Source organism: Uloborus diversus, chromosome 2 (genome assembly GCF_026930045.1).
Source record: "Uloborus diversus isolate 005 chromosome 2, Udiv.v.3.1, whole genome shotgun sequence".
NCBI lineage: Eukaryota > Metazoa > Arthropoda > Arachnida > Araneae > Uloboridae > Uloborus > Uloborus diversus.
In genome coordinates this window covers 45,764,927-45,790,541 of record NC_072732.1, presented here as the reverse complement: position 1 = coordinate 45,790,541, position 25,615 = coordinate 45,764,927, and the positions used below count along the sequence as shown (strand labels likewise).

The following is a 25,615-nucleotide window of genomic DNA, read 5'->3' as shown; positions in this document are numbered from 1 at the left end:
TTTGGCAATCAATAAATTAAGTGGTTTCAAACTGGCCGCCTTTTGAAGTAATATAGAGGTGCAACTGCTTATTTGCAATTTTCATTTAAGGGCCGAAAGTCCTTTAATCAATCCTATTCCCTATAAAGCAATTGGTTTAGAAAGTTCAAACTTATGTGTAGTTTAGGGTAGACCTTTGACTCTGCCTTTGATAGGCCATACAGTGTAATAAATGGAATTGAGGTCTAGTGAGTAGAGCGTCCCTCTTAAGATGATAACATGTCAAAAACAATGCGCATTGAACCACTCTTGTCTTTTTGGCCGTATGAACTGGTGTGTCGAATTAAAAATGTCCAGTAGGGTGGGCCGAATTTTTTTTTTTTTTTTTTTTTGATTGGAAATCTGTTTGTGGATAGTGCGGAAAAGTTGCTATATGGGTCTGTTATCACCCTCAAAAAAATTCGCTTAATTTGTTAAAAATTTAGCCGGCCCTATTTGACTTTGAAAAATTTAAAAAAAAAGGGCAAAAATGTACTTTTTTCCAAAATAAAAGGAGCGGGTGGGGAGATTCCAAAAAATGAATAAATTTGAAACTAGTCCCAACAAACAGTAGAAGTATCAGTTGTAACACACACACACAGACCGTCCTAATGTTTTAAAAGCTAATTTTCGAAACATTGATAGGACAACCATTCCATATTACACTCTTGAAAGAATCCTTCATTCAACAATGAGAGTAACGTGTAAAATGCCGCACGTTTCATACATTTTAAAGAATATTCTCGACTAGAAAATCGCCCGTCAAGATATGACGGATGAGAATTGCTTCTATATTTGAACGAAGCAATTGCCTGTTTGGTGATATTTTGATGGTTGAAATTTGAACCCTAACTCCAGTGGATTGGCCCTAAACTCCAGTAGATAGCGTTCATTGTTGATCACTTTTTAATTTATTCATTCCCCTGAAATGACAATCTTACCAGTGAAACAGTTGAGTTACGGGATCTAGTTCAACCTTCTCACATTAAAGCTTTTCCCTGCATGTTAAACATTACCAAAACATATTATCAAATGATCATGCCGTGGTGCGAATTTCATTGTTGATGACGTCAAGAGCGTTATTCGATCATTGGCTATTATATATATGAGGATGATAAAAAGTAAAAATTTTGTGAGTTTTCTCTTATTCCGGGAGAATAAAAGGTGATAATGAAAAACCCATTATAAAACTTCCATTCGTCCATTTTTTTTAAATCCAAATATTTTTCTTTTTAATTCTATTTTTAAACGTAAGCTTCAACAGCTCTCTAACAGAAAGATCAGCGAGCCTGAAATATGTTCGATGATTATTGTTATTTTTAGAAGGTTTCGAAGGAATTTGCGGCGGAATTGTTTTGACGAAAAACATGCAGCAGTTCGAAATGCCACTCTCCACTTCAGTAGTTATGCGTCTCTTTTATGTGAAACAACATAAAGCTGGACTTGTGAGAGTGTGTTCGAGTGTCCGATTGTGTCCTTCAGCCAAATGTTTTGAATGTCTGGGTGGGAATGATATAATGATGTTCTTTATTTGGAACAAATGAGCTCTTCAGTTTGGAATAATAATACGCTTTTGTCGTATATTAGGTAGAAATGAAATGGCTGGGATTTATAATTTAAGTATTTTTTTCTATAAAATCATGCTCAGTTGTGACAGACAGATTTTTTACACAAAAAAGGAAACAAAAAAAAAAAAAGTATGCAAATAGCCACCCAAAATTCCCTTATCAACCTTCAACTGAAAAAGAGTAAATGAATTTATGTATCATTTTTGTTTCATTAATTTGTTTTTCATTATGGACTGGAAAAAGAAAAACGGGACCACGACTGAAAAATTCTCATTATCGGGGGGGGGGGGGGGAGCACTAATAACGTCTTTTTTGGATTGAAATCTTTTCTCACTATTACCTAGATCTCATATTAAGATTTGATTCGCTTTTTTTTTTTGTGACAATAACATATCTTCATACATATAACAATGAATTCACTGATCTAAGGCCCCTATATATAGCGTCTCTAACTGATCGAGTACGCTCTGACGTCATCAGCTACGAAACTCATGGCATAGCATTATAATTTGAAAATATTTTTAGGTAATGTTTGACATGCAAAGAAATGCTTTATTTTGACAAAGCTGAACTGGATCCGGTAACTTAACTGCTTTACTTGTACGATTAATTTTAGGTGAATGAAGATACGAAAAAGTGGTTAACAATTATCATCCATTGGAGTTAAGATTTAAAATTTCAACTATGAAAATATCACCAAACATGCAATGGCTTCGTTCAAATGTAGAAGCAATTTCCACTCGTCATACGAGACCTTGACGGGTGATTTTGAAGTTATAAATAAACATTAAAGAGTGCAATGGGGTCGTTTCCAATATTTTAAAAGCATTTTTTTTTCTGAAAGAACATGCTTAAAAACATAGGATCTAACCATTTTTTAAATAATTTGTTTAAGTTTAATATTTTTTAAAAATTACTTAAATCGGTGATTTTTCATTGTTTACATTTCTTGCCGATGACATCACAAATGATGAAATGCCATTCTGTGTTGCCATTCTCAGAGCGAAATATTTAATTCGCATCTTTACTCACGTGTATTTGCAACGATATGGTTGATAGCAAACGTAGAGCGCAATTTTAATTCGCTTCTTGATTATCATAACGTGGAAACGCGGTACAAAGATGCGCCAAAAAGCATCATTTGTGACGTCATCTAGACCACGCCTTGTTTGAAAAAATCGGACATTTTAAAAAATTAATTGAAAAATAACTGTTTGGAAAACGAAAAAATTTTCTGGGTCCATGTTATTTTTATTCAGCAATCACGATTGCTTATTATTCTCATTTGACGATTTTTGGTGTCCGTGCCTTTTTCAACTTGGACCAGAAGCCTATGCAGCACCACCGCTCACCGTCCTCTGCTGGCGGCGCGGCGCGGCTGCTCCGGTTTTGAGCTACCCGCTTCTCCTGGTAGGAGGCGTCCATGTCCTACACACACGCACGTTCACACACATACACACACACGACTTCATACACATACCCTCACACACGTCTACGTGCATACACACAGGTCTACGCACACACACAACTATGCACACGTAACCGCCCAGGAGGAGAGGCAGGCTTGGGGGGCGGGGGAGCCGTTTCTAGAAACAATAACTCCAATGAGTAGGGTCCTGTCTCAGTTCGTGATTGCGAAAAACATAATTTGAATTCAAAAATTTCAGAATTCAAATTAATTTTTTTTTTTTTTTTTTTTTTTTTTTGTTATTTTGCTTATTCTATCAATTTCAGTGACTAAAAGTACTACTTTTGACTGAAGAAAGCAACCCCATTACCTTTTTTCTACTAAATCATTTTTATACAACCGCCACAATGTAGATATGAGGAGTTCATTCTTTTATCGTTTCCAACTGTGTAGTTCCTGAATTCGGTTTTCAGATTGTAAAGTGCGTAATACGACAGGTGAAGTCTCATTTTTTAAAAGTAAATCTTTTTATAACTTTGAAAGAAATCATTATTTTCATCGTTAGAGATGGGAGTCTAGCCAATTTGTTGGGAACTAACTATTGGAAAAGTAAATATGGAAGTGAACAAACACTCTAATGAAGATAAATGAAATCTTCTTGTGAAAGTTTTGAATTTTAATCTAACCTGAGTTAACCTCATTCGGGAGATAGTGTCATAACTCATAAATGATGTCTGAAATAAGATTTCTTTGGAGTAATTTTTAGATTTAAGCCATTTAACATTTAATTTGGTTGGGAAAGGACTGCTTTATGATGATTTGCGAACCTGTTTTCTATCGTAGAGTTCCACGGAAATAGCAGTTCATAGTGGAACGAAAATGATTTGTGTACATATTTTCGATCGTAAGAATTCTACAGAAAATCATAATAAATCATGGCATGTGCGAAAATGATTTGTGTACCGATTTTTTATTGTAAAATTCTACTGAAAATAATAGTATCGTAAACTGGGCGAGCCTCCAGGGCCTACTTGAACCCATGAGAAAAAAAGTGTTTAAAATCCGTCCTGGTCCTATAAAACTCACTGTATAGACTTAAAAAACCTTCTCCGTGACAGGTAGCAGTAATAGGCAGAGGCTGGAGTATGAAACAAAGTTTCTGCTATTCTCGCCTTTTTCTGATTGAAGTTGTGATTGCAAGTTGTCAAAACAGTTGTTTTTAGCGTCTTCAAATTTTCACATATAAGTTCATGGAAACATCTGATATAATCAAGGTAAAGATAGTTTTATGTTTGCATTATATTTCTTAATAAAATAACAGTGTTGTAAGGTTATAGCTATATAATTAACGCAGTAACTAATATAAGTTAGTAAAAATGCACTGGTTGCCTTAAAATGGGGCTATTGAACCCAGCGCTTAAGCTGCTCCAGACCACATTTCATCACTAAATTATGTTAAGTAAAGTTTGTGATCTTTTTAAATAAAGAGGTTAGCTACTATTTGTACCTGATAACTTGCAAATCTAGGGATAAAAAAGATCCGAAAGTAAAAGAGAACCCTTTAAAGTAGGAAATACGTGGATTATTAAGAGGAAAAATTACAATTGTGTCCAGATTAAAGTAATTCCGGAGAAATGTCTTAGAGAGTGGCATCACCCTATTTTGACTTAAGTATATCAACTCGAAAAAGGAAATTAAAGGATCGTTACAAAACAAGCCTGGGCGTCCTGTAGTATTTGTAGCGAGGAAGAGCAGGTATTAAATAATATCAGAGAAAACAAATCCACCCAAGCCATTAAAGAGAAGAGTTTTCATTATTTCTAATGTTTAAATAATGATCATTTCAATTTGGTTTTAGCTGTAGTTAGATTATATTTCTATTTGATAAATTATTTTTGCCTAAAAGTATGTTATTATGAATGTACTTTTATTTTATATTTATATAAATAATTTGCTGTTAATATAAATAGTTTGCTCACTAGAATGTGTGTTTTGAGTTTTCTTTCAAAATTATTGGTCCTTCTTGATACCACCACCTATTTTACAGCTTTTTCGCTGAGTGGGACCAAGTAGCCCCAGCCCGGGGCTACTTGAACCCAGTTTTTAAAAATAGAAAAAAATATATATAAAGAGTTACAATTGTTGTTTAAAAAAAGCTTAAGGTGGTAGCCGAACGTCTGAAAAGTGGAAAAAACAAGGTTATCAGTGCACATTATGGGTTTAACAAAAAATCAGTGTGAAACTCGCAAAAAATATAACATTTCGGGTCCAAGTAGCCGCAGTTTACGGTAAATCATGGCATGTGCGAAAATGATTTGTGTACAGCTTTTATATTGTAGAATTCTACTGAAAATCATAGTAAATCATGGCATGTGCAAAAATTTTTTGCGTACCGATTTCAATTGTAGAATTCTACCGAAAAACATTGTAGTTCATGTAATAAGCAAAAATATTTTGTATACGATCTTCTATTGTTGAATTCTATGGAAAATCATAAAATTGTAAACCTTAAGGAGGAAGTGTATCAAGAAATGTTTTAGATTTTTAATGCAGCCCAGTACAGCTTGTAATTTTCCAGAAGACGATTTCTAAATTTATAGTTTTAGTTTAGCTTTTAAATAACTTAGTTTTCTGTTAATACTATTCAGATGCAAAAATATTCTATTTAATTTGTAGCATGAACTTTATTTCAAGTTTTGAGAAAATAATTATTAATCTTTCCCATTGTTTGCGTTATGAAAAGTTAGCTTCAATGTTTTTGTCCGAAAGCAAGTCATCTCCAGTTTTTAATTATTTTTTAAAATAAAACAAGAAGTGATTCCAAAGAAGTGATGGAATATTACATAAACAACCATATTCTGCAGTAAAAAAAAATGAAAAAAACTTATATGTCAGAAGAGCAATAAATAATTTAGTTTTTAATCTCTTCTGTAAAATTAGTTCCGATGGAGATGATTGGTTTTCGAACTCATCGATTCAGTGGAATTGTTTCCTTCAGTCAAAAGTACTACTTTTAGTCACTGAAATTGATAGAATTAGCCAGAAAAAAAAAAGTATGGACCCAAAAAATAATTTTCCCAACAGTTATTTTTAATAATTTTTTTAAATGTTCGATTTTTCAAACAAGACGTGATCTTTATGACGTCACAAATGATGTACTTTGGCGCATTCTACTGGCGCGCTGAATGTTTACGCTTGCTGTCTACCGCATTTCCAAGTTATGATAATTCAAAAGCGAATTAAATATTGCTCTCTACGCTTGCTATCAACCGTATCGTTGGTAGTACACGAGAATAAAGAAGTGAATTAAATATTGCGCTCTGCGCTAATGGCAACAGTGAATAGCAGTTCGTCATTTGTGATGTCATGCGCAGAAGCGTAAAAAAATGAAATTGAGTCTGCGCACCGATTGAAATAATTTTTAAAAATAGCAAACTTGGTTAAATTATATAAAAAATGGTCAAATCCTGTGTTTTTAAACATGCTCTTTCAGACAAAAAAAAAAAAAAAAAACTTTTAAGATTTCGGAAACGACCCCATTCTTTAAACACATAGCAATAACTTTGGAAGAATCTTCAAACCACAATTCTTGGAAGATTTGTGACTAGACATACAATTTGCATACAAGTTTTGCAGTCTTAGAATTTTTCTTCGTGTGGAAAAGACAAAATTATATCCCATCAAATATTCATCATAAAATAAAATATATATTCGTGGAACTCTGTGCAGCTGAAGCAACAAAAAAGGTTCTTTGTACCATAAAATTGCTTCGGAATAATTTTTTAACGCAGCTGAATCTACTTTTAAGGACATACTCGTAAACTGAGCTGAGTTATGACGTGTTATTTTTAGCACAAAATCAGCGTGAAATGTGATTGTTTGAATGCTACGCAATGTTTGGATTTGTTTTCATTTCAAATTGTTTTCTTTCATTCTTTTTCGTTCCTATTCCTATGCATGATTTCCTTTTTAATTTGAACCTAATGTAAATTTGAACAACGAGATTTTCAAATAGAAATAGTTTGATGCTATTTTCTACTACTTTCATTTTTCATAAAGAAAATTGAGAAGCGATACACTCTGCAGCTAAGAGTTAATTACACAAACCTTTTTGTAATGATTCAATGACTCTGTTAGAGAAACGACACGCATGTTTCCTGACATCGATGCTTAAAAATTAAAAAGTTGACAAAACTGATATATCGACGGGGGAAAAAAAGGTAACCTTGGTTTTTTCCTTTTTAAATGTATCTCTTATTCATATTGTTACAAATTCTGTAAATAGGAATTTTTTTGTGATTAATTTGTTGTAATCTAGGCAAATTTGGCGTTTATTCCATTATCTTTCCTCTACATACAACCCCCTAACATTCGACTGAAGTATACGGTCCTCCCATTTCTGAACGATAAGGTTTGTGAATGGAATAAAACAGAAGATATGATAAATTTGTAGAACTTTGTAGGATTTTCTAGATATTTCTTCGCTTGGTATAAAACGCCGGGGGCGTCTTGTGAATAGTTGGTTTGCCTTCTAACTGCGTAGTTTCGTTTCTCGTTGCGCTTCGCCTTGTGTTATTGCGTATTTTGATGTAAATACGTGTTTTACCGTTGAGTTTACGGTGTTAATTGATATTTGCCTAATTGCTATGGTTAATTTAGCTGTTGTTAACGATATTTCTTGTACATAATTGTAAATAAATCTCCTCTGTTTTCTCAAGAACTGTGTCGTCATTTAAAGAAAGTTTAAAGTTGCACCGTACTTGTAACAATATTATAATAGTACCTCTGATACTCAATTCTATACCTCTGACCAGGGACGGAAACAAAGGGAGTATCATACCCTCCCCCCTAAAAATTCATTGGCAATATTATCCAACCACATTGTGTTCAAGTACTTCATCAGTAAAATGTAAAAGTGTAGTCGATTGCAGTAATTGTTTCAATTAATTATTTTTTGGAGTAAATGTTTGAAACACTTCTTTATTGCTCATGAAATTAATTTTTCACGTTTGTACCGTGCTAAACGCCTTATTCCTGGCCGATTTTTGGTACTTTACTGAAACACAAGCAGTTTCAGAAATTAGTGTCAATACTTAGACCTTTTAGTTACTTTCTCTCATACAAAAAAAAAAAAAAAAACACTGTAAACCATTATCTTTCCCTGAGTTTGAGAGACGTTTGAAATGATTAAGAGGCCATCAATTTCATACATCCCCTTACATTTTTGACCTCTCTAGGCACCAGGGCCGTCTAAAGGGGGGAGGGGGGGAGGTGCGGGGCAATCGCCCCGGGCGCCACGAAATGAGGAGGTACCCCTCGTTTTGACGGAACATGACGACATTCACACAAAATGAGGGACGCTGCAAGGCGCACCTCATCGCATAAAGTGCCCGATTGTATAAAATTAGGGGCATCTTGTGGCGCCTCTTCATTTCATGATACACAGTCACACAAAATAAAGAATCATTGCAATGATTCTCTACTTTTACTTCCTTTTACAAAAAAGGAAGTATTGTATTCGCGAAAAAAATTTCACTCAAAAATCGGCCTTAATTTCCATTTTTCTCACCACCGAATGAATGTTGAGTTTTTTTTTCGACCCGAACACACGTGGATATATGCCTAGGAACCTACAGATACCTGAAATATCCATTTTGTCAACCCCCGAGATAATTACAACGAAATTTCTCGTGACGTCCGTATGTACGTATGTATGTGCGTATGTGTGTATATCTCGCATAACTAAAAAACGGTATGTCCTAGAAAGTTGAAATTTGGTACGTAGACTCCTAGTGGGACCTAGTTGTGCACCTTCCCTTTTGGTTGCGTTCGGATATTCCTAAGAGGGTCTTTTGCCCCTTTTTTTTGGGGGGGAATCATTGTTAGTTTCGATGTAAACTCAAGTGGTGTTATAATTTGTCGGACACTTGGCGATATATCGCCAGTCTTTTGGTCGCCAAGTTTTGTCGCCAACTTAACGACAAATTTGTAGATTTTTTTAATTATTATTATTTTTCATTTTAACTTTGGTTTCAATTCGACCGCTGTTGGTGATATTTAGAGCGTAAAGAATTGAATCACATTAAAATTGCTAATAATGGGGAAATGACATTAAACTGGGGTAAAAGGAAGTCATGTGATTCACACATCAGCTCGTTTCCTAGAGCACGAAAATATTCCTCTCTCTAAGTCTCCAAAACATTTGTTTCCTTTATAACATTGAAGCAAATGCAATTTCTGAGAAGATAACTGTTTAGAATCAAACAAAAGGCATTTCTCCTTTGTTTAGTTCTCACCAAATTTGCTTCAATTCTGCCCCTGCGTGCAGTGACGTAACCAAAAAAAAAAAAAAAGTTTTAGGGAGGCACATTGAAAAAAAAAAAATGACACACTGAAAAAAAAACAAAAAAAAAAAAAATTCTTTTTGATCGGATAGGGGAAAAAAAAGGGGGGAGGATCCGATCAAAATGCTGAAACTTTCAGTTTTAAAAACGCTGTCTAATAAATTTTCTAAAAATATTTTCTAATTTTGTGTTCTTAAATGGTAAATCCATAGTTGGTTATATGAGACACACGGATTTAATTGCTCTGCTTGCAGATAAGAGAAAGAAGAATCAAACTTCAGATGATGCTCATGAAAATAGTCGTTTTACGAGCGACAAAATCTGGAAAACGCTTGAATGGAAACAAAATTGCGGGAAAGGGGAATCCCCACGGGATTGGAAGCAAAATCCCGCGGGGTCAATCCCGCTAAATATACTGCGGGGATCGGGATTGGAAACCCTAGTTGCTGCTGTTCGGTGTAAACGATAATTTATGCAATATTCCCTTTGCAAATTACAACAACAACTTTTTTATTCGCAACACCAATAAATAAACTATAGGGGACGCTGCAGCCAGTCTAATGGCGGATGAAAAAGGTAAAACAAACAAATGCCGTAATTTATAACTTGCTTTGACGCTTAGTGAATGGCAGTAATTTTTCATCGTGTTTGTGGGAAGCTTTCTTTTTTATTTTTCTGAAATTACATTACACCATATGTCTGAAGCCTGTAAATTACCCCAAAGAAAACACGTGGAATTGATTGTTTTACACTTTTCTTTGGTATTGTTTATCACTGCAAGGTAGCGTATTCGAGCTCTGGGCGGTCATTCCAAGCTCGTCAGCTTGCGAGATCGAGATTTTCGCTCACGTGATCGGTTGCGACGTAGAAGTGTCACAAAGTAACATTTTAATCTACTCGAACTTAGCTTGCGGCTAGATTCGAGTAGATTAGAATACTACTTTGTGACATTTCTACGTCACAACCAATCACGTGAGCGAAAATCTCGATCTCGCAAGCTGACGAGCTTGGAATGACCGCCCACTGGAGTTGCGAATTATAGGATCTGACTTTGTGTAGTGCTTTAAAATTGCTGCATGGAATTCAAGAAAACTGCTAATTCAAGTAATAGAAGCAGTCCTGTCCTTCCTAAAAAGCACTACTTTTTCTATATAACATAAAAATTTAATTTTTAGAAAAATAAAGTCAATCCTGCGGGATTGGCTCCTTACAATCCCGAAATCCCGCGGGATTGAATTCGGCGTGGGATTGAAAACCTTAGCAGCAACGCACCGCTCAACTCCAAGGGCCACTTTCACTTTCAGAACGGGAGCGGAGCGGAATGTAAACAAATCGGAGATGATGCTGATACGTAATTGAGTGCAGCATTTTTGTACATATTTTTATATAAGTGTTATATATCTATTTAGACCTTCTAAGTTTCTATCATGGCGAAAAAACCTGCCATCATACAAATATCCGTGAAAATATCGGTATTTAACATATTTTTCTTGGTATTAAATAAGGTTTATTTTATTAATGGTACAAAAAGTGATAGGTATATTTTTAATTATTCGTAATCATTCACTTAATAACTTGTCCCAGATTAGCATTCTTCCTTTTCTACATATAATAAACAATTATACATAAATAAAATAAGGGTATAAAAGCATTTGCAAAACTTGATTTTTAATTTTGTGAATATTTTTACTTGCACTTTAAATGAATTTTCAGTCAAGGTAACTTTGAAACTTTGCTTCTAATTTTAAAAAGAAACTGGAAATTCTAGCTAGAAACCATTAATTACATTTAAAGTTTTTGTAAGAGCTAAAAAAATCTTAAAAATATATTCACATTTTTTCAGTAAAACCTTTAGATTTAAATCAACTGCAGATGAAAACCTATGCTTTTGAATTTAGTAAAATTTGCTTGAGCAAAAGACATTGTCTCGTCTGGTGAAAATGATTCTGGAACAGCGATTTCAAACAAAGTTATTGATTGTTAGTGCAACTATAGTAGAGATATCATACTTTATATGAAATGAAGTATAACTGAGACTTTAAAGTTGTTGTTGTTTTTTAAACCTGTACTCAAAAGTTTTACTCAAGAACACGTGATGAAATTCATTATGTTTGAATATTTAATTAAATTTTTCCTACATTAATTTTACTTAGATTTTATTCTGCCTAAAATTATTATAATTTTGCTCATTTAACACGTTTTAAATTTACAGATCCAAAGACTTGATACAGAAGGCTATTCTTGACAATGATTTCATGAAAAATTTAGAGGGAATTCAAATAAAAGAAATAACAGATTGCATGTGCCCTGTGGAATATGCTAAAGACAGCCTAATTATTAAAGAAGGAGACTATGGCTCAGTTGTGTATGTCATGGAAGGTATGTTGAACCATTCAAACTGATTTTGTTTTTAAATGAAATTTAAAAAATATTGTGAAAAGAGTGCCATGAATTTCTAGATACAAAACAATTTGGTTGAAGTAAATTAAATTATAGTTTAAAATAAGTTAGAACTTTTATTTAAAATCAGTAAAAATAACTAAAGAACTCAATGTTTTCATACCAATGCACAGCTCTTAAAATCCAGGGTGATTCATGGCCGGATTTAGGGGAGGGCAGGCAGGGCTACTGCCCCGGGGACTCCACAACAAAGGGGCCCCCGCAATAAAATTTTTACAAAATAACTTTTACAAATAAACTTTCACAGGTCGAAAATATTGGATATATACATATATATCAAAATATTCGGATATGTATTAAAGTATCGGATATTTTCGAAAATATGATGATCTTTTCAAACCCTAATTAGGAGCCTCCACTCCTTCATTGCCCCGTGGCCCCCACACTTCCAAATCCGGCCCTGCAGCTGTTCCCATAGGCTCCATAATGCGGTAAACTCTCAAACATTTTTTAGATATTTGATGTATATGATTGCATACACATATTTTGCACAATGGAATACTGGGAGCATACCCTCAGCAAAATTGATGGGAACATCACTGTTTATATCCACATCAATTGTTTTACAAACAAGTAAAATATCACATAAAATTTTCAGCCTAGCATTATGTTGCTGCACGTTCGTTGGCTAATAGCAGACCATGGCCTTCACATTGGAAAGACCAGAGGGTACAAGAGCACAAGCAGCCTTGGAGGCAAAAAGGGAAACTAAAACATATTTTTATGTCAGTATATTTCAAGACTTTACAGAACTGGAAAGGAACCTGCAGCACAATGTATAGCAAAAGGGCCCTTAACCATTTCCATTTGGGGTACTGCAGATGAGAATAGTTCGAAAATAAAACAAATTTTGGGGAAGAAAACCATTTTTTTTCTTAAGTGGTTTATTTCTACTAGGAAAAATTATAAGAAGTTGTTTCACAAACTACTACAGTGAAACTTCTAAGAGCGACCAACTCCAATAATGGCTATTTTCTAAGTCATCGATTTTCTCCCTGTCTGCTGAATGTTAAAAATCCTAGCTCAGAAAGATCATGGAAGCCTCTCACCAGGACCGGCGAATTGCTTCACTTGCTCTAACAAATGAAGGAATTTTCATTTTAGTGAAAACCAAAAGAGAGATGAAGAAAGAAAGGATACACATAAGTCTCTTCCTAGTGAAAATTAAAATAAATCAGAATAAAAGGGTAAAATTTATTCCTCTGGGGGTTTCAAACGAATTCCTTTCGTACTTGGTGCTCCCTCTGTTTGGAGTTCCAAAATTACAAAAAAGAGGTCACAATTTTTCACACCTTTAGGAATCTAAGATGACACACATATATCTTGCTGCAAGTCAGGTGTGGGTCTGTCACTGTGGGAGTTTGCTCAAGACAGCAGCTTATGAATATAACCGGGTCATTCTCAGGTCCGGCTCTAGGGGTAGGCGACCTAGGCGGCAGATTTTAGGGGCAGCAAATTTTGAAATTGAAACTTTTTTTTAAAAAAGTTTTAATATTTGTTTCAGTGGCATAAGATATGCAGCTTTAATGTTGAAAAAAATAATAATTTCACGGTTCGTACAGGTCATGGAAATCCTGGAAAGTCATGGAAAAAATATTAACAAATTTCAGACCTGGAAAAGTCATGGAAAATTAATATTTTTATTAAAAGTCATGGAAATTTATTTTAAGTCATGGAAAAATGTATTGGGCAGTAAGAAAGTAACAATAGCTAAAAGAGCGCTGGAAATATTGAGTGATTTAGTAATATTGCATATGAATGAACGATCTCAAAAACAAATACGAGTTTTGGAATCCAATTTCATCCACCTCTGTAACAGCTGCTTGCCTTTTTTTGTAATGTGATTGTATTACTTGGGCGTCCTTAATTTTGAATTTACCATTATTTTCAGCACTTATATTTTGTATTTACCAGAGTTTATCTTAATATGTTGAAGGCTTTAGAAAATAAAGACTTTAGTCAGGCAATAGGACATAGAAATAGGAGAATTCTAATACTCTAAAACAGTGGTGCCCAACATACAGCTCGCAAAACTGATCCTTGTGGCCAGCTGAAATATCTGGTTTAGAAAATGAATTTACTGAAAAAATTGGCTTTACTTTAATGAACGCATATACTGTCAAGTTACATGGGTGATTAGATGCACTAATGACACCAAAGGATAATGTTTTTATGAAGTAAATTTATTATTGGAAACCTGGTAATGATTCATTTAATTTTGCCCTTTTTATTACTATTCGGCCCTATTTATTGAATTTTCAATAGATATTTAAGCATCAGTTGTATTGCATTCACTATATTTTTATTTTGCTTGAATTTATATGATAAAGACAAATATGAATAATTTATTAGTATCTGCAGTCTGCACTGATATTTTTTCAGTCACTAGTAAGTGCTTCAATGAGGCAATGGCACTCACGTAACAGTTTTTCTACTGCCCATTTCCAGAAAAGTTGTCAATTTTTACTTTAAATAGTACTATTCTCTTCGTGTAACGAGGTCATGAAAAATTTTATGAAGTCTTGGAAAAGTCATGGAATTTTGTTATCCAAATTGAGTATGAACGCTGTAGTCTAGAGTTTGTACCAGTGTTTGAATATGCAAAACACAGTTCAAAATTTAACTAGAAATTCAGTTTTATTTGAGGGGTGTCAAATTATGCGAATTAAAAGTGTTTGGAAAATGTTAATACATGTTTCAGTGCCACAAGATGTGCTACTTTAATGTTAAACGCGCTGATGTGTGCATCACATGACTTCCTTTTACACTAGTTTAATGATAATAATGCCTTGCACTTGGAGTAAGCAAAGAAACACTTTACATATTTTCACCCCAAGTTTGTTGCAAACCAAAGCAAAAATAAAAATATTTCATTCACAGATTAATTTTCCCAATATTGGCAATTTTAATGTGATTTAATGGTTAACTCTAAATATCGCCAATAGTGGAAAAATTGATACCAGATTAAAAATTAAAAAAACCTGCCAAATTTGTCGCCAAGTTGGCGACAAAAATTGGCAACCACAAGCTTGGCGATATATTGGATATATTGGTGTTTGACAAACTATAACACCACTTGAGTTCAAAAAAGGAGATGCACAACTAGATCCCAATAGGAGTCTACGTACCAAATTTGAACTTTCTAGGACGTACCGTTATGCCTTATAATATATGCATTGGAGTGTTTAGTAAAACCCTTTGGTGGGAGGGGGGGGGGGCAATCCCCTGCTGAAGAAAATTTTTTGTGTCAATGTAATTATCACATTGCTTTTTAAAAATATTTCTTGAGAATTTAGATACGCTTTCAGTATTATATTGATTTTTTTTTTCTTGTAATAATCCATTTTTTAATGTAATTTCAGAGGGTAAGGTTGAAGTTTCGAAAGAAGGAAAATTTCTATGCAACCTTGGACCTGGTAAAGTTTTTGGTGAATTAGCAATTTTGTACAACTGCACCAGGACTGCAACAGTGAAAGGTATGTGGTAGGTTGCTCAGTAACAATGATTTTTAAAACCTGTTTATCTACAAATTTTCAGTTTGGAAATCAAATTTCAACTGGTTTTCATGAGTATCAATTTCTGGTATTGACACGTATACAAGCAAACATATGTACAGAAGATAAATATGTCAAAAAATAAAAAAGAATAAAAAGGGGAAAAAAAATATTCATGATGTTTCAAATAACTTCTAAAACATTGTTTTAGTATAGTGAGTTAGTATCAAACTGTTTTTGAAAAGTAGATTTATTTTCTAAAAAAATATTAAACAACACACACATTTAGCGGAAAAAACAGTATAATAATTTTAAACAATTATATTTAGGTAGTTTCATTTACTGACACATGTTCCCTTTGCTTTAAAATTAGTATTTCCTTATGTCTCATTAGTCTGATACTGTAGTAGTAAACTTGATATTCTTTTTCTATGTGCTGAATTTAATTTGAAAATCTTAACATTTTCTGTTCAGCAAATTAATTTTTATGCCTTGTAAAAATGCTGTAGAGAGTGAACTTCAAGCTTTCATTTTTGGTTTTGTACTAATTTAGTAAAATTTTGATTATCACAGCATGAAACCTATTTTACTTCAGACATTTCATTAAGTTATTGTTCATAGTTCTTTAGAAATGAAATTTCTCTCAATGATAACCAAGAGACTGCATAAGTGTTGTATCTTGCAGTCTAAAATGTGTTTCAACTCCTTGTTTTATTGATTCTTGAACACCATTACATCATTTCCGATTAAAACTCTTTAAAATGGGTAGAAAAATTATGTCTTTTCCATTTTGTGTTATAATTTGAAGTGTCTTATTTGTGTTCGAGTTTAACTTCTGATTTAAATAACATAAATTTTATATTAATGATAGTATTGGACCTGCATATTTTTCCATCAATTGCTTCTAACTTTATTGGGCTGGTTATCTGTCTCACATTATTGTTAGCTCAGGAACGGCAATATATGTTAGATATATCCCTCAGAACAGCTAGCTCTGAAATGTAAGGCTTCAACTGCAAACAAATTTTTGGCCTAATGATTGCAAGTATAAACAGAAAAACTCGGTTTTAACTCTTGAATCACAATACTTATGCCACCTATTTATGAAACCATCATATAATCTTTGCATTCCATATTGTTACAATCAAGATTGTTATTGTATTTTTTATTTTCTTTCATATTCTTTTTTTTTTTTTTTTTTTTTCAAGAAAGAAGTTTTGGCAGAAATACCTTCTGGTGGAGGTTTTTTGATCGAAAATACCTTCTGTTTTTTTTTTTTTTTTTTTTTTTTTTTTTGATCAAAAATACCTTTTGAAGGGGATTTTTTGGATCAAAGCAGCCCTTTCATATGCATAAACTACTGTATTAGAATTTGCATTTATGTTAAAAACAATGCCCCTGGGTGGTGTTTTCACCCCCTCCCCCCTGTTTTGCTGCACCACTGCTGGATTGACATGCTGCAGGGGCGGCAAATAGGGGGGTCAAGAGGGGGCGGTCGCACCCCCAAATTTTTTGAGCAGAATGATAGAAAATAGGTGAATTTAATTTAGGTAAGTCGGTAATCAATGTTGAGTTAAAAAAAGTTTCGCTGGTTCTCAGTAACTATTTGATGAAACTCGACACATTCCCAGACTAGAAAAAGTGTTTTTCGTTATTTGGATGATGACTTAGAAATTCATGAAGTATTTTTCGGCCTTTTTAGAACATAGAAAACTGATAGAGAACCATGGTTAATTTTGAATAAAAAAGACATTTCCTCATATAGGCTAAATACTCTTATTTCATACTTGTGTGCCCAGTGTATCGGTGGTATGTCCAGTATGAGAGGCTTGTGCAAAGTGGTGTGTCTTCATGGTTTTCCCAAGAAAATTCCTTGATATTTTACATTGACTTTTATGCTCATTTTTTAAGTGCATGTTTATTTAATGGAGTATTCATCGCTTTCTTCTGCTAGAAACACGTTTCAGCTGCTCATGCATTATATGCTTTCATAGAAACATCTTAAAAATGCATGCAGTTATTGAATTTAAAAAAACATATCAACAAATACCTTTTATGGGGCTCTATAATTATGCAATCTCGGAGTGACACAAGATGCTCTTCAAGAGCTAAAATCATAAAAGAATTTCTCCGTAACTTCAAAGCAGTGATTTGACGACTGGAAGAATTATTGCAAAACGATTTCTTCAATGGTGGAAAAGCTCACGCCCTTTAGCATGTATGACTTCGTTTGAATTTTTATTCAATTTGTTTGTATTGAGGACAGTTTTTAAAAAAGTTCACCGTATCAAATCATCTTCAATCCGCTTCCCTTAATTTTCTGACTATTCAAACCAGAGTTCAATCAAAAAAAAAAAAAAGTGACAAAAATCCACATGATGATGTGAAGTCAAACATTGATTTTTTAATATTTGTATGAAGTAATAGATTCAGTTTAGGATGAAATTAACACAAGATTTGATGAAAATTATTTTTCTGTATGGTTGGCTCTATATTATCTGGATTGGATTTTGAAAACGAAAAATAAATTGTTTCAATTATGAGTAAAATTTTTAGCATGAGGCAAAAAAAAAAAAAAAAAAATTACAAGCAATAAACTGACAGACCGGTTAGCACATCCAGAGACTGCAGTTTCGTCCTTGTTATGGACTCAGTCTAGAATTGTGAATAACAGAGCTGGAGGCAGATGACATCTCATTGAAGCTGAGAGCGCCCACGAGACTAGATTATTCAATGATGAAAAATTAAGCTCCTCACAATTTTTGAGTTGCTTGGGTGATTTTGAAGAGCAAGACATAAAAAGTGTTTTCATACATAACTTTATTAGTTCAATTATTTTTTAACTATTCCAATCAGCTCAGCTAGTAGAGAAAGTTTTTTTTTTTATGTCTCAGGAGGTTATAGAATTATTTTTGAAGCACAATGGGGAAAAAAACCACTTTTTTATTTAATTGTACTGGCAAAACAGCACGACACTGGGGGCATTGATAGATTAGTAACACGATTCCCTGCTCTTCCGAATTCCAAAAATCATGCAATAAAACTTTCCTAAAAGGTATAAAAACGTTAAGATCGAGATGTATTATATGATAACTTATTAAAAAGTGAATCAAAATTTTAATTGTTTCTAAACACTAATTTTTATTCATATTAAACCGATTTTATGACCACTTCCTCTTAGCTAATGAGTGTTTGGGACCGCACTGTTGTAATACATATTTAAGAAACTCGACCCCCCAAATGAAATGCTGAAATGCCGCCCCTGACATGCTGTATCATGTAAAATACTCATATTAAGCCAGCCCTAACAACCTTGAATTCTTTTTGCTTTTGCTCCCTCTCCTAAAATCCCCAACATGGTTGAAACCTTAAAACTTATGTTTCTCAATATTGTAATTACTTCATTAAAGAAATTTTGTATTTTTGCAGCTGTTATGGATTGCAAACTATGGGCAATAGAAAGACAATGTTTCCAAACCATAATGATGAGGACTGGTCTTGTTCGACAAGCAGAATACACAGACTTCTTAAAGAGGTATTTCTTTTGATTTGTGACGCAATAATATGCAAAGTGCAAATCTGCTGCATTACTTCCAAAAATCCTTTTTTGTTTTTTATTATGAGTACAAGATCAAAATCAATTTTTAATGTTAAAAAAATGTAATTTGTTGGCTAATTTCAATTTATAACTTTTATCTTGTATTTCTTATGAAAAGATAATTTATTCAATAGCAAATAGGAATTTTCTATGTCAAGTATTAAATTTTTATTTGTCTTGTAGTTTTTGTGTTTTAAACTTTAACATAACTATAAAATGTAAATCTGAATTGTATGTTTCAATTTCTATTTTTAGTGTCCCAACATTTAGAAATCTTAATGAGGAATTCTTAATAAAAATTGCGGATGTTTTAGAAGAGGTAAGCTGTCTTTTCATATGTATTTCTAAAATTGTATTTTTTTGTTTCAACGCTTGTTCACTTTACTTAAAAGCAGAATTTAGCATGATATCTTTTTTCCCACACTAATTTATTAATTGTACTTATTTATTGTCATTATGTTTTAGTGATAATAATAATGAATTTGATGATAGATGAATTATGTTTTATTTTATGTGTTATTATATGTGGATAAAATGCAATTTATTCAACTTTCTTGTTTTTTCTCTTGTATTATAATATTCATGGTTTATTTAGTAGAGTTCAGACAAATATGTAAAGTGTATTGGGAGTTCAGAATGAAGTTCTAGGAATGTGAAAAGTTTCTTTCTGTTCCATTATTCTAGAAGTTTTGATTTAACTTATGTTGATAGGACTTATTTTACAATGCAAAAGGTTTAAAATTCGGGTGTGTGTCAATTGCATTTGAAATGCTCATTAGTACATTTAGGCTGCCTCTGTTATTATCATTATTATTACTTCATAAAATTACTTACTCTTTTAAAGATTACTAATTACACATATTAGCATCAACATTGAAAAATGTGGCCAGTGGCTAAATCTTTTGATCTTTTAAGTGTTTTACCATGTGCTAGATTTTGTTTGATCTACTTGATATTTTTTCCAGTTTAGGTAATTTTTATTTCATGTTCTGTTGTTAATTCTACGGAAAACTTTTTGATGGCTATTTATAGTTTTTCTTTGAGCAGGAGAAAAAAAACTAAATATTTCAATCTGCACATTTCATAAAATTGTAGATTTCACAGAATTAAAAGAAAATATCTGCATAACATGTAAATGAATTTTAGTGAATTTTTTATGAACACGTTTGTTTACAAAGTTGGTGATTCATTATCTGCTCAAAATAGGCATTTTGCTCCCTTGTCAGAAAATAATATGGGGGCGGCATAAAAGCTCCACTAGTATTTGATTCAGTTCAATGTATGATTGGACAATTACGGGGGGGGGGGGGGGAACTCTTCAATTATTCCCTTTTTTATCCTTCAATTTTTTAATTCCTTATTTAAGAAAAATTTAGAATTATAAAATATACATTTTAGTGAATGTTGAAAGCTTTTTTTCCCCCCTTGTTTGATTAGATTTTAAATATGGTTGCGATAGAATCGCTTTTTCTACTCAGATGCTAAAAATATCAGATATATTCTTTAATCAACATGTTTGAAAAAAACTGTAAAGAAAAAAGGAAACAAGCACTAAAATAAGTAATTCAAGTTTGCTGTGAAAACCCTTGCTTTTTTTTTTTTTAATCTATGTGTACAGTTAACATGTGTTATAATCTTATTATCAATCTTTTATCCCCTATAAAGTAAATTTGAACATGCTCTAAGCAGTGAGAAATAATTTAAACTTAATTAAACTTGATGTGAGGAACTGGGATTTAAAAAGCATAATATTTGATGCAGCCATGAATGAAAGTGCATATTTGTTACTAAATCAATCACTTTAAAGCTTAGTATTATACAAACAGGTGTTGAGATACTTAAAATTATGAGTTTTTATTTCTTAATGAAATAAGTTTTTTTTATTTCATTTTCCTGTCCTTTTGTTAATTTAATTATTTATTTGTACAGTAGACCCTCGTTTTACGCGGGTTTATTTTATGCGCTTTAGATTATGCGTAGTTTAAAAGTTGACACCTTTATATTATTTCACGTGGATGAGTTTCGGTTTTACGCGGATGTGGCAATGCAAACAGATAAAATTTTCCCCTCTCAAAATCCAAAATCCTAAAGATTGCAGATTATGCATAATCAAATGCATTTTGGCATGCTAATAATCGAGCTTGGGCCACTAGAGACATTTTATGCAATTGGTTCTAGAGCTCTTTCCAGTTATTAAACTCACACCTCTCATAACTCACTGGAAGAAGAGCTTTTAGGAGTGGAAAAGGAGGCCAAAAGCAACGAGGATACCGACATGGTGACGCACAACCAAAAACGTTCACATTAAAAATTTTGCGCCATTCCTAGACAATAGAAATGATCTTTCTGATATGTTAGTGGAGGAAGATTCTATCATGGAAATGATGCAAATAATCATAAATGGATTAATGATCTGCTAAGAGTTACAGAGAAAAGTTCTTAATGACTGCCAAAAGACTATCATAGCCAGCTCCTCTTTATAAACAGGACACACAATTGATTTATGTTCTCTTAATGCATGTTGTGCATAAAAGTCGATATAAGTGCACGTTAAACTTATTATACAATTATTTATCACTGAAATGAAGTATTTTTTATCTACAGAACCAAACCCCTATTTTAACACTAGTATTAGATCTCAATTTAGGCAGTTTCGATTTACGCAGCATTTCCGTGGAACTTAAGCCCCGCGCAAAAAACAAGGGTCTACTGTATTATTTTTGTATTTATTTATTGACTTTAATATAATATTTTAGAATAAAATACTCATGTTTTCATTAATATACTCATAAAATAATTTCTGTTATAGACAACTTATAATGAAGGTGATTACATTATTCGACAAGGTGCAAGAGGCGATACATTTTTCATTATCAGTAAAGGAAAGGTAACTGTGCCCTAACTTGTAATAAACTGTTTCCAATAGAAAAATCAAATTTTAAAAATTCCATGTTTCATAGGTGAAAGTTACTATGAAAGATGCAGGCTCTGAAGAAGAAAAGTTTATTCGGTATTTACAAAGAGGAGACTTTTTTGGGGAGAAAGCCTTGCAAGGGTAAGTTTTTAGCCTCATTTTATGACCCATAGTTGATACTGCAATATTTAACGTAGCAAGACAATTTGTGCGTTTTAATTCTTGCAATTCAAGTGATGATTTGAAAGATTTTTACAAAGTTTTTTGGATCTGATTTTCACCTTTAATGCAGCTTTTAGTATGTCTTTGTGTCATTATTTGTAGTTACAGTTCCCTCTCATATCCACTGATCTAAAGATTCATAATCGTCTAAAATTTGCGTATGGTTTGATACATAAGCAGTTGAGTTTGCATTTTAAAGTTGATTTGAATTTAAAAGTGATAATAACAGTACAAATGGTAAATATTAGAAAAAAATAGCTTATAATTTAAAGATTCTATTTTAAACTTTGTTTGTATAAACATGGTGTGAATTAAAAGTCTGTTATAACCACTTCATACTATGATTTGTCATAGCTATACACTTGTATTATTAATCTTTTGCTATTATTTTTCTTAATATGTCGTTTTAAAACTTTTTTATTCTAGTTAAATTTAATTCTGGAAGTATTTGAATAATGAAACTAAAAATTAAGCGATCAACTTAAAAATAGAGTGACTAAAAATTTAAAATGGGCAAAATAGATAAATTGAAACTCATACATGTATTTTGGGAGTGCTGATTTTTTTTTCTTTTGATGTATTAATAGCATGTATGTATGTATGGACATTAGTAGATATCTTCTAATGTACTATATTTATTTATTTATTTTCAGTGAAGATGTTAGGACAGCCAATATTATTTCAGATGATCCAGATGGTGTTATGTGCTTAGTGATTGATAGAGAGTAAGTTAGATACAGAAATTTAATTACTTTAGTTATGGCTATGCTATTGGCTATGTAAGCCATTCAGTTGCCAAACTGACAAAGAAGAAGATTTCTTCCTTTGTAGTGGAGCAGTCACAGTACAATTTGTACTACCACTTGCTTTAGAAATGTACTTGATAAGAACTTTACTCTTAGAAACATTGGAATACAAGTTTTAGGACTAAAATGTGAAAATGTATTGGATTTAATTTATTTGACTTGTGAATGGCTTATATGTGCTTACAAATGTAATAATTATAGTATTGCCTCTTAAAAGTTTTTCATCTGAAGAAATAAAAACTCATCTCTGCAACATTAATATGTAACTAACAAAAAGCATTGAAATGTGATCCTTAAATTCTTGTTTTGATTTGACAATACCAACATCATTCTGTTGATAGTTTTTTTTTACCAATTCATATTTCTAATTTTAGCACATTTGTATTCACTATGCTTAGGTTTATTTCTTTAATGCTTTTTTATATTTAAAAAAATGTCAGCTGTTTTAAGTTATTCAGTATGGGATTCTATATGTTGTATGTATATTCAGCAGTAGTAGATATTCAGTATGGGAATATCTTTTATATATTTAAAATGAATTTTAAATATTAAGTTGAAGATTTTCAGATTTTTTAAAGATAAAGGATTTGTGGATTGGGGTGAGAGGGGAAGATGAATGCTTTAATTACCAGGACTTACTTTACATGCATTGCCTTGTGAAATTTTTTGTTGCATAAACCCAATATTCAACTAATATAAATTTAAAAAAAAAAACTTTAAAATAAAGCTCTAAAAGTTTAAGACCCTCTTTGAAACATATGATAATTTTAGTGATCCACAATAATTCAGTTTAAGGTCTTTTAGTAATGTATTTTGTGTGTTATAAGAAAATGTTTTGAATTGGCTTTTGAAGATTATTAACTGAAAATATCTTTTAGGTCTTTCAACCAATTAATTAGCAACATAAATGAAATTAAGGACAAGAATTATGATGAAATGGTTCCAGTGAAGAGAAGGTATTGAATTAAGAAACTCATTTCTTATGTGTGAATTTATTATCTTTAAAAAAAATTTTTAAAAAAATTGTAATGCGTATAATTTTATTTTTCATGCAAAATCAGATAATTTCTTCAGGTTAGTACATACATATATTAGACTGTGATGTTTTAACTCTCATTTTGATGTGAACAACAAATGAACATTATGCTACTGATTTTTTTTCAGAGTGGATGAAGAATTTTTGAAATTGAAACTTTCAGATCTGCGTGTAGTAGTTACTTTAGGTGTCGGTGGCTTTGGCAGAGTTGAATTGGTATGTTTCACATTTATCAAACTGATACTTATAAAAATATATCAGTCATATTAAATAATTTTAACTATTTTCATTAAAAAACTGAACACTTAGACCTTTTTTATGGGTAACTTTCATGTACATTAAAAAATACTTAATGAAATAACTGTTTGGGTCTTCTTGATTTTTAAAAATTGTATTACATTCTTTTTATATGTATATGCATTTACAGGTTCAAATTGCCAATGATCCAGTTAAATCTTTTGCTTTGAAAGTGATGAAGAAAGCCCAAATTGTAGAAACCAGACAACAGCAACATATTATGTCTGAAAAAAATATCATGGAAGAAGTTGACTGTGATTTTATTGTCAAGTAAGCTTCATTTTATTGTTTCCCTATAAAGATTATATACATATATATACACAGTAGAGTCTCGGAAGTCAGAGGTTCCATTTGATTCAAGACTCTTTATTTACAGTTCGAGGTATATTTATAAAGTTAAAAATATGATTTTCACAAATCCAAAAATTGAAATTTTTGGCTTTTGTAAGACTTTTTTAATTACATACAACAAAACAATTTTGAAAGAAAGGCAGTGAGAGGTCAGTGCCAACGACGCACTCCAAGTAGCACAAAATATTCATTGATTAATATCGATGTATTAAGACATGCTTTGAAGATTATAACTTGATACTAAAACAACTTGAAATAACCATTGTTTTAACACGAAGAACGAGTAAGCATTCAATTGTTATCAAGAAGGGAGGGGCACAACTTGACGCAACTTCAACAATTAACAATTTTGTGTTATGTGAGATGCATGCGCATACATACAGATGTCATTACAATGCTCTTTAAAATTGATTTAGGGGCAGTCAAAATGCATTTTTTAGTTGCATTCAACTTTACACACATGAATGTGTGCAGACACCTTAAAAAAAAGTTCTCAGTATACATTTAGGAATAATTAAAATAGAAATAAATACATGTTGAAATTTGAGTGATAATTTTTTTATGAAAACAATACTTATTTTTCAAAGAAGAAAAAAGAATGTCTTTGTGTAGTTAGAACTGTGCAAAGTTTAATCACTAAGAATTTTTCAGATAATCTGAGTTTTCGGTACACTGAGGTATGGTGAGCCCCAATTACTTCGGATTTTTAAGACACTGCTGTGTATATTCTAAGTTTTAGAAACTGAATTTAGACTAATATTGCTGCATTTCTTACTGTTAGTTTTGAAAAAAATGTATTACTTCGGTGCATATACAGTCCCAAACTAATTTTCAATTTTTTAATATGCTGTTAAATCCTGTTACAACAAACTTCGAAGGACCGCAAATTATAATGAGAGTTTTGTTGTAATGGAATGGAAACAATGTAATGGCAATTTAAACAGAAATGAAAATTTATTTTGCTGAAATGGTTATTCAATCGTATTATTATTCACTGTAATGAGATTTTTCTGTATGCAGTCGACTTCCACTATAACACGATTCAATTTAACCGAAATGGCTATAACACGAGTTTTTCTTGAGTAACAAATTGTAGAGC

At 32.2% G+C, this 25,615-nt stretch overlaps 1 protein-coding gene across 1 annotated transcript in view; it reads left to right on the top strand.

Moving 5' to 3' along the window:
- LOC129217009 (cGMP-dependent protein kinase, isozyme 2 forms cD4/T1/T3A/T3B-like) overlaps positions 1-25,615 on the top strand; it is a 56,036-nt gene that overhangs the window by 12,339 nt on the left and 18,082 nt on the right. Inside the window, exons 3-12 of the mRNA XM_054851236.1 lie at positions 11,551-11,717; positions 15,161-15,274; positions 18,722-18,827; positions 19,146-19,209; positions 21,700-21,777; positions 21,851-21,945; positions 22,680-22,751; positions 23,711-23,788; positions 23,997-24,084; positions 24,296-24,435. Coding sequence (XP_054707211.1) covers positions 11,551-11,717; positions 15,161-15,274; positions 18,722-18,827; positions 19,146-19,209; positions 21,700-21,777; positions 21,851-21,945; positions 22,680-22,751; positions 23,711-23,788; positions 23,997-24,084; positions 24,296-24,435 — 1,002 coding nt within the window. The remainder of the gene's footprint in view (positions 1-11,550; positions 11,718-15,160; positions 15,275-18,721; positions 18,828-19,145; positions 19,210-21,699; positions 21,778-21,850; positions 21,946-22,679; positions 22,752-23,710; positions 23,789-23,996; positions 24,085-24,295; positions 24,436-25,615) is intronic.